We start from the raw sequence: 10,000 nt of genomic DNA, 5'->3' as shown, positions 1-10,000 counted from the left end.
CGATAGGTGGGATGGCAGCAGCCCTCTGTTTGAGCTGCTTCAGGTCCAGGGGCTTCTGCAGCGGGGAGGAAATGACTCCATCATGAGCATAGTTGAGCAGGCTGGGTCTGGGAGATGTCATCCTGCAGAGAGAGAGAGAGAGAGAGAGAGAGAGAGAGAGAGAGAGAGAGACAGAGACGGAGAGAGAGAGAGCGATAGAGAGAGAGAGAGAGAGAGAGAGAGAGAGAAGGGGAGGGAGGGAGGGAGAGAGAGACAGAGAGGGGGGGGAGGAGGATAGATTAAAAAGAAGAAGAGAGAGAGAGAGAAGGAAAGAGAAAGGTAACTAGAACACAGAGTTCTCCGTTCGGTGTCCTGCCAATGGATGGACCACACATTCCTTAATATGACCACCGCCAGGCTCCTCTTATTTACTCTCCCCATAAACACAGACTGACCCTGGGCACAAGCACACACTAGGAAAACACAGAGAGCAGAGGTTCTGATTGGGTTTCCATCCCTCTATCTTAACCACCCTTCCCCCACTCTCAGACGACGCTCACACACACACACACACACACACACACAGCACATGCAGAAGAGATACAGGCACACACACAGACAGACACACACACACACACAGGCACGCACACACTCTCTGTTTGCTTTGGCAGAGAGGGAAACATTTCCCCAAGCCCTGCCAATACATGCTGTCTGCTGTCATGGAAAAAACTGAACAAATACCCAGCGAGCCCATCACCACTCCCCCAAGCCGTCAGCCCTGCAGTGACACACACACACACACACACACACACACACACACACACACACACACACACAAACACACACTGGGTCTGCAACCACCTGCACACGCACACACATTCAGGAGACACAAAAGGCAGTTGCTGTCGTAGTTGTGAATGCCATTGTGTTTCCCCTCATGGACAAATGACTTGCCATATAAGGGCAACCCTGATGGGCGTTAGCCCTCCTTCAGTCCTCCTCAGAGAGCCGGGATCCAAATGTAGGGCACTCTGGGACTCCACGAGACGGCCCACTGCAGCCAGCTTACTTCCACCTCTTAGCTCTGTCAATCCTCCCTGCTCACCCTCTCCTGAACCCCCTCCCCCCCCTCCCCTGGCCCCCTGCCCTCCTCCCCCTCACTCTCTCCTGGGGCCCCAAGTCCCCCCCCCCTCTCTCCAGCCCCTAGTCCCCCTCCCCCTCACCTGTTCTTCTCCGTGGCGTCCGACTCCTCCACCTCGTCGGCGCTGCAGGTGGCGCTGGAGTCGCTGTCCCCGTTGGAGCCCGTCTTGGGCCCGTGCTCCCTCTTGGAGCTCTTCCCGGAGCTCTTGCCCTCCTCGGCGGCGGCCTCGCCGGGCGGCTCCTTGCGCCCCTCGCACGCCTCCGTCTTCACCTCCTGCTTGATGACGGCGCCGTCCGCGTCCGCCCCCCCGGCGGGCTTGTCCTCGTCCCCTCCCTGGGCCGTGTCGGAGGACGAGGCCCCCCTTGTCCCCGCTGCCGGAGGCCCCCTTGGCGCGGCCGGGGCCCCCCTCCTCCTTGGCCTTGCTGTCCTCGGACGAGCGCGGCGAGGGCAGGCTCTCGGTGTCCGAGCTGTTGTTGGCTGCTCCTGGAAGGAAGAGAGAGCACGAGAAGAGAGAGAGAGACAGAGAGGGAGAGAGAAAGAGAGAGAGGGGGGGGGGGCAGCACAGATCAGATGAGTTACTGTGGCTCGCTGGGACAGTATCGCACATCATGTTACGTCCTCTTGTCCTGTTTAGCTTCTCTGTAACCCCCCTCCGCCCCTCCACCTCGCTCTCTGGTAACCAGATTTATCAAAGTGCCACTTTTCCACCTAATCAGGTTTCACCGTACAATAGGGAAGAACACAAAACCAACTGTGATGATGGAGCAAACCCCCCCAGGGAAGCTCGGTGCCATTGTGGAAACGGAGACTCTGGAGGAACATCAACAAACTCCAGCAGGATTCTCAGGCTTCTATTGTGTGTGTCACTGTGGAACATGACTCTACACTAACACTGGAGACAGCTAAACAGCCTTCCCATGTTAATGACGTTTGGCCGCCCAAACTTTTCACACCTCGCAACAGGTAATGTACTGCTAACAGCAAGGAGCATGTTACAAAGACACATGTCAAAGCGTTTGAACAATTGGGAGTTTTGAGAGAGAATGTGCAACATATTTGAAACTAAATAACGGAAGATTTCAATTGGAATAAATATCCAGACTGCATTGAAAGCAGCTAATTCATAAGTTCATAACAGATTCTCCGTACGGCAACCAGTTCTTTGTACTGAGTCACACTGAATTCCTGCAATTTCATTCCACAAAAAACATCATCAATCTCCACATGAGCAGTGTGTAGCATGTAGTCTGGGGACGCTTAAGAAGAGTGATGTTTGTGTGTGTGTGTGTGTCTGTATGTATCTCTGTGTATGTGTGTGTGTGTCTCTCTGTGTGTCTCTCTCTCTCTCTTTCTGTGTGTGTGTTTGTCTCTGTATGTCTCTCTGTGTATGTGTGTGTGTGTGTCTCTCTGTGTGTCTCTCTCTCTTTCTGTGTGTGTGTTTGTCTCTGTGTGTCTCTCTGTGTATGTGTGTGTCTCTCTCTCTTGTGTGTCTCTCTCTCTTTCTGTGTGTGTGTGTGTGTGTGTGTCTCTGTGTGTCTCTCTGTGCATGTGTGTGTGTGTGTGTCTCACTCTCTGTGTGTCTCTCTCTCTCTGTGTCTCTGTGTGTGTCTCTGTGTCTCTGTGTGTGTGTGTGTGTGTGTGTGTGCAGGGCCTCCCTACCCTCTCCATCCTCGGGGCCTCCTCCTCGTTGCCGCTGGCCCCGGAGCCCTCCATCTCCTCCTCCTCGGCCGCAGACGGAGCGCTGGCCTCCTCGCTCTGCAGGGCTTTGCCCTTGCGCCGCGCCTTACGCTCTTTCTCCTAGGGCAAAACAAACACCCTAAGTACTGCAGGCTGGCCACGGACCTCAGGGAGGACAGCATGTGTGAGCACGTTTGATGTGCTCCGAGGGGATCTCGGGATGCGGGTGGCGACGGCAGGAGGACCGGAAGGCGATACTCACCGACTTCAATTTATGCTGCTGCAGAATCTCGTCCAGTTTCTGTCTCTTCTTGTAGTTGAAGTAGAAGTTCTTGCACTGGGACACCGTTTTGGAGCCCACCATCTTGGCGATGGCAGACCAATTCCTACCATACTGGAGAAGGCCTGGTGGTGAGAGAGAGAGGAGGAGAGAGAGAGACGGAAAGGGAAAGAGAGAAGAAGAGAGAGAGAGGTTAAAAGGCGCTGTGAGCAGAACAAGCACGTCTCGGGTGGGTTTTTCCACAGGAATCGCCATCTGTCAATACACATCTATATGACAGGGTGTGCACCCAGCTCCGCAGTTCTGTTGAAACGCAGTTACTACCCCTCCACAACACCAGCGCTCTGGTTTCCCTGCAGCGCTAGGGCGCAGGGCCAGGGGGGGGGGGGGGGGGGGGGCCTCTCTGGCCTGTCACTCCAGCTTATGACATCCACCGACTCTCACCACTGGGGTCACTCTGTGTCATATTCTATCCCAACTTTGATGTGACCCAGTTCTGGGAAGCGCCGGTCCTTTCACCCAGTGAGCCACATGATAGGGCCCTTACACAAGAGTCTGGACGCTCCGCTGAGCCGACGCTGGGATAGATCAACCTGTCACGGGACACACACCGCCACCGTGTGTGCGTGCCTGCGTGTGTGTGTGAGAGAGGGAGAGAAATCTCTGTGAGAGAGAGAGAAACAGAGAGAGGGGCGGGGGGGGGGGAGTTGGGGAGTGACGGAGAAAGGGAGTAGGAGGGAGACAGAGAAAAAGAGAAAGAGGGGAAAAAAAGAGAGAGAAAAAATGACAGAGAGAGGGGAGAGTGTTTGAGCGTTTCCCCCCCAGAGTCTCCAGTCCAGCTCAGCTCATTAACAGCCAGCGCTGTGAGGAGCTCACGACGCCCCCCTCGCCTCCCCCTCGCCTCCCCCTCGCCTCCCCCTCGCCTCCCCCTCGCCTCCCCCTCGCCTCCCCCTCGCCTCCCCCTCGCCTCCCCCTCGCCTCCTGTGCCGGCCTCACCGCCCCTGGCAACCAGACGCATGCTCCTGGGAACTCGGGTTATCAGCGAGCGTGGAGCCCAGCCCTTCCGGGACCACCCTGGACACAGGTTCACCCCCCCCCCCCACACATCTCATCCCCTTACAGGGAACGGGGGAACGACGGGGGCGGTGACACAGCTCCGGGAAAGCTCATGAGCTCCCATCTCGGACCGCCCGGCACATTAAAAATAGAATCCATTCCGCTGAAGAACGACATATGCGACACATACTTCATCTGCCGTCCGAGGAGCCAGGGCCGTGAGAGAGACCGAGGGGTCGTGTCATCTCTGCTTCCCGGCCCCCTAAACACACAAACGCACACCTCCCCAGCCCCCTGGGGCTCTCAGGGGCTGCTGATGTAATGCAACCTGCCCAAGTGTTTAAAGCAGGCCGTGTGTTTGCACTTGAAATATTCATACGAGGCACGGCAGGCAAGGAACACCTCTCACAGAGAGAGAGAGAGAGAGGGGGGGGGGGGGGGGGGGCAGGAGGCCTGACAAGAGGAGCACGTGACCAACACCTATTAACCTTTAACAGCCTTGGGGAGGGGGGGGGGGAGGGAGGGAGTTGCATAGCACACAAGTCCAGCCAGGCACATTGCAATAACAGTCACGCCAACATACAATAAAACCCAACTAGACACACTTCCCTGTACCTGATGACCCTGAAGCAATAACACCGCTATTCATTCACCGCCAGTCAAGGGTCACTCTGTTACGACAGAAAAAAAAAACACAAAAAAAAAACTAGATCCAGGCCCATTCAGGTGAACAGGAGCACACAGGAACAATCCCCAGCCTCAGGTGCCCAGCCTGGGGAGCCCTCACCCAATCAGCTGCTCCTCTGACCGAGCAGGTGGTAACCGCAGCGCCCAATCAGGAGCCTCCAATTCCGCTAGCCCCTCCCCCCCAACCCCCACCCCCGCTGAACCAATCAACACCTGGCCGGGGCCCGAGTGAGAGTGGCTGCTTTGTCCTCACGTGCCTGTCACTCGCGGCCGTCACCTCCCGCAGCGGGCGTGTCACGCTGCCTTCATGGACGGAGGAGATCTCTCCGGAGAGAGACGTAAGCGGGAGCTGTCCAGACCCGGCGAGTCGATCCAGAAAGGGCCGGGGAAGATAAACAAGACGAGCTCAGCCTCCGCACCCCTCCTCCTCCTGCTCCGATATTTGAGCCGGTGTCAGGTTGACCTGCTCCAAGCAGCACATGCTCCTTGCTCTCCCCGCTCTCTCTCCCTCTCTCTTTCCCTCTCTCTCTCCCTCTCTCTTTCCCCCTCTCCTCCTCTCTCCCCGTCTCTCCCTCCTTTTCCGTGAGGGCGAGTCTTCTCCTCTGAGCTCTGTCTTTCCCCGATGGCGGCCGGCTGAGAGGACTTTCACAGGAAAGTGGGACTGTTGGGCGGCGCTACGTGCTCGAGCCTCTCTCTCCCTCATCTGATCTCTCCTCTATCTCTCTCTCTTTTTTTCCCTCTCCCTCCCTCCGTCCGTCCCTCCCCCTCCCCAGCTCTCACTCTGCCAGCAGGCAGGGCTACACACACACACACACTCTCTCGCTCTCTCTCTCGCTCTGTCTGTCTCTCGCTAATACTCACAAGGACGCACACACACAGCCCGTTTGAGGGTAAACAGAGAGGAGAGAGAGGGGAGGGGGCGAGCCAGCAACACACAGAGACAGAGAATGAGAGCAAGTAAGAGAGAACGACCCAGCAACAGGGACAATGAGAGAACGAGAGAGAGAGACAGACAGAGCGAGAGAGAGAGAGAACGAGAGAGAGAGAGAGGAAAGGAGTTGATGTTGATACCATGAGAAAGCATAAAGGCTTTCACATTTTTCCTGACTGACCTGCTTTTCATCTTGAATGTGACCCCTCTCCAGTCTCTAACAACACGGAGAGAGGGCAAGAGAGAGAAAAGAAGAGGGGGGGGTGGGGGGTGGAGAAGAGGGACGCATGCCAAATCCTTCCACAGCTCATGCCAACCTGGGCCTACGCCATCTCCTCTCAACACACTGACAGGGTGCCCAAAGGAGGGGAGGAGGAGGGGAGTCCTCCAAAGCCCTGGGCCAGATCCTCTCCTACTTTCCTCCCTGTCTCTTTAAATGAGCTCGCACTGTACGTTTGGCGGGGCCCTGAGGTGATTACCCAGCTGCCTGTACCCAGGCAAAGCCCAGCAGATTACAGACCCTTACGTAAACAAGAGCCAAGGAGCACCGAGACCTTCCAGGCTTCGCTGATCGCTCGTGCTAGTCCTGCTCAGTGGGAGCCCCGCCCGCCTTCGCGACCCACGCGCCGTCTCGCGGTAACGCGCGCACGCTGGAAGTGCACGCGCGCACCCTCAGAGTTTCCGCACGCACTCTCGCACCAGCGCGCACACTCGCAGTAGCGCACGAGCACCCACAACTTCCTCACACAAGCGCAAGGGAGGGAGGTGGGGGTGCATTGGAGTGGGGTGAGAGAGAGAGAGAGAGAGAGAGAGAGAGAGAGAGAGAGAGAGAGGGAGGGAGGGAGGAGGGAGGGAGGGAGGGAGAGAGTGTGAGCGTGAGAGAGGGAGAGGAGAGACAGCCTTTGCAGAGCTGGGCCATCCCTTGTTGGACGTGTGTGTGTATGTCTGAGCAGAGCAGAGCAGGGGTGATCCCTTGGAGTAGACAGAGCCATGCCCGCCCTGGACGAGTTGTGCCTCTGCCTAGAACGCTGCAGCATGCCAGGTGCTGCATATTCAACCATAGGGATCTTCTTAGCCCAGCAGAGTTAAACACATTAGCATAGGGACATGACATAAGCCTCTTACGGGTACATGCAAGACATACACGGGTCGGCGTTCTGGACGTGTGCACCGTGGCCACGGCATTTAAGGCAAGCAGGGGGGAGGGGTAGGCTAGTTTGGGCTGTGTGTGTGTGTGTGTGTTTGTGTGTTTAGATGAGCCAGTGAGTCTAGCGTGTAGGGCTAACAGGGAACCCCTTTTGGCAGGCAGGGGTATCACCGTGGTTACTGGCTCATGAGAAAGGGTGGCTACAGCTATGCAGGCGGGGGCGGGGTGGGGGGGTGGGGGTCTGACCCATCCCCCGCCCCTCCCCCCCTCCTCTCTGTGGCTGGGGGCAGACATTAACCGGGATTAACTACGCAGGTCCATGTTCAAGGGCCAGCACCAGCCATCAACACAACCCCCCTCCCAGCCTGACCACTGGGGGAGGAACGGGCCAGGAGACGGAGGTTCAAAGCCCTCTGGCAGGCCAGCCCTCTCCTCCTCCCTCCGGCTGGTAAAAACACTGGGCTCTGCCCTGCTAGCGTGGATCACCAGGAGGCCCGGGGAGATTAGCTAGACGCAGAACCGAGAGTCTCTCTCTCTCACACACACACACACACACACACACACAGCCTTTTACGATGTGTCATGAAAAACTGTCCGCAGAACAAATTGACTCAAAGTGAAACTGTGATTGGTCGTGGGCAGCACGCTAGGTAGCAGTGTGTTCACAGTAAGATCTACAATTTCACACATGCGAGTACTACAACCGCCAACATGCAGACAGAGTTCACATGAGGGCATCTGAGGGCAACAGTGACTCTGGGCTCAGTTCTGACTACAACAAGCTGTGCCCTCACTACAGACAGACACATCCTCGTCAATTTGCATTAATCCCCCGGACACCAATCCCTAATCCAGAGCCCCGCACGCAGCCATGGGAGAGTCCTGTCCAGAGGGGGAGGGGTCACAGCTGGAGCCCCCCCCCCCCCCCCCAGGGGGTGGAGGTCATTCAATCATTGACTTGAGAGGTCAGCAGGGCACTGTGAAACGCAGCAGCCCTCAGCAAACAGGCAGAGTCCCGGCCACCTATAGGCAGGCGGGAAGGACCCCAGGGTAATCTTCAGACTGAGGCCATAAACAGGCTTGTTAATGACGGAGGTGGTCGGCGTGGCTGATAATGCAGACAGAAGGGTTTTTACACAGGCGTAAAGGTAGCTGTCTAGCTGTCTAGCTGTCTGCCGACAGACAGAGAGTCAGGTAGGAAGACACACAGGCGGATAGACAGACAGTAAGTCAGACAGCAGTGAGTCAGACAGACAGCAGGAAGAGACAGGCAGACAGAAACAGACAGGCAGTGAGTCAGACAGACAGGCAGTGAGTCAGACAGACAGACAGACAGACAGGAAGACGGGGGCCAGCACATGGCTGCACACCAGAGAACAGGAAGTCACGGCCACATGCACATGTCACCTCTTTCTAGAAAACACAGCAGAGTTTACAGGCTGGAATCTTTCTATGAAACAAAATCGACGGCGGCTGCATTTTTGCAACCTTTTTTTTATGTTTTCGATCCAAAAAAACAACGTATTTGCAAACTTCCCGCCCCCCCCTTTTCTCTCGTTACCTTTTTTGGCAGTTTCCATCTCATCCTCAGTCCAGCGTGAGCTCTCATTCATCTCCAGATTGGCTGAAAGAAGAAAAAAAGGAGAAGCACCACGTTAGGGAGGGCAGTACCGGGTCGAGCGACACAGGCAGAGACAGAGAGAGAGAGAGGGAGAGAGCGAGAGAGAGGGAGAGTGAGAGAGCGAGAGGGAGAGAGCGCGTGCTGTGAGCGCCCGCGAGAGATAGTCAGAGACAAGAGTGCACGAGAGGGAACTAACACAGAGGGGGAGGGAGAGAGGGAGGGAAACAGAAAACAGAGAAAGGAGAGAGAGAAGAGAGGAGAGAGAGAGAGAGATAGAGAGAGAGAGAGAGAGAGAGAGAGAGTGGGTAGGAGGGCAGGGCTGCCTGCACTGCCATGCTCAGGAGGCGTACACACACACACACAGCCCGTCGTCAGGGGCTGTTTGTTTTACAAGTAGGAAGCAGGAAGCCCGGAGAAAGTGGGTTAATGATTCTAGACATAACGACGGGCTGTTCTCCCAGGGTACACTAGAGGCCTGTGTGGCGCTCTGCCCCGGGCCTGGGCAGCCCGGCCCGCCAGAGGACAGGAGAGGTGAGTCGTCCTCTGGTGGGCCGTGAAGGGCACAGCGGGCCAGGCCGGGGGGAGCAGGAGGAGCAGGAGGAGAGCTGAAAGCCCCTCAGGCCCTGAGCCACCTGGGGATTCCCTGCGACCGGGGCTCACGGCTGCAGCAGGAGTGGGAGGAACCGCAGCACGCACACACACACACTCAAGAAGTGCTGAAACATCAAAATCCCTTCCACACCCTGCAGCTGGTGCGTGTGTGTGGGTGGGTGTGTTTGTGTGGCTGACTTGTCACTGCAAAGCAAATACAGAACCGGGCCATTGCTGACTTATTGCAAATCTTGCCGTTAAATATGACCGTTTTTGACTGTGGTAGGATAGCATTGGGATGGTAATTCTACTTTTTACATTCTTGAACTTCTTGAATTTCATATAAAAATGAGGTAGAGATCACAACCTGTAGAATAGCAGAGCAAGAAAAGTAATCCCCCTCAAAAAAGTATTATTATAAAGGAGAGATGTAAATCTAAATGAGGGCTTTTAGACACTGAATGCTGCAAGTGTCTCCAGACATGTGAGTTTGGCGCGAGGGCCTGTCGTGACTGTGGGACAGAGTGTAACAGCGCACCCTGGTGGTGTGGTAGGACAGCACAGCTCGGTGTTGCATGGGGAGGTGAGAGTAGCCCTCACAGTAAGCGGGGAGCAGCTGAGATGTAGACAGTCGTGCACAGGGATAAAGACAGTGCTGTGGACAGTTACGTATATAGACGGTGATATAGACGGTGATATAGACAGTGGTGTAGACAGTGGTGTAGACAGTGGTGTAGACAGTGGTGTAGACAGTGGTGTAGACAGTGGTGTAGACAGTGATATAGACTGTGGTGTAGACAGTGATATAGACGGTGATATAGACAGTGGTGTAGACGGTGATATAGACAGTGGTGTAGACAGGGTAGACAGGGTCATAGACGGCGTTCCAG

At 56.0% G+C, this 10,000-nt stretch overlaps 1 protein-coding gene across 1 annotated transcript in view; it reads right to left on the bottom strand.

Annotated features, from left to right (window-relative positions):
• LOC136937823 (nuclear receptor corepressor 2-like) overlaps positions 1 to 10,000 on the bottom strand; it is a 27,991-nt gene that overhangs the window by 17,335 nt on the left and 656 nt on the right. The window contains 7 exon segments of the mRNA XM_067230940.1: positions 2 to 122; positions 1,203 to 1,489; positions 1,491 to 1,603; positions 2,780 to 2,794; positions 2,797 to 2,917; positions 3,060 to 3,202; positions 8,460 to 8,522. Coding sequence (XP_067087041.1) covers positions 2 to 122; positions 1,203 to 1,489; positions 1,491 to 1,603; positions 2,780 to 2,794; positions 2,797 to 2,917; positions 3,060 to 3,202; positions 8,460 to 8,522 — 863 coding nt within the window.

The sequence above is a fragment of the Osmerus mordax genome, chromosome 28, assembly GCF_038355195.1.
Source record: "Osmerus mordax isolate fOsmMor3 chromosome 28, fOsmMor3.pri, whole genome shotgun sequence".
Taxonomy (NCBI): domain Eukaryota; kingdom Metazoa; phylum Chordata; class Actinopteri; order Osmeriformes; family Osmeridae; genus Osmerus; species Osmerus mordax.
The sequence above is the reverse complement of the archived record's forward strand: the minus strand, read 5'-3'. Positions and strand labels throughout refer to the sequence as shown.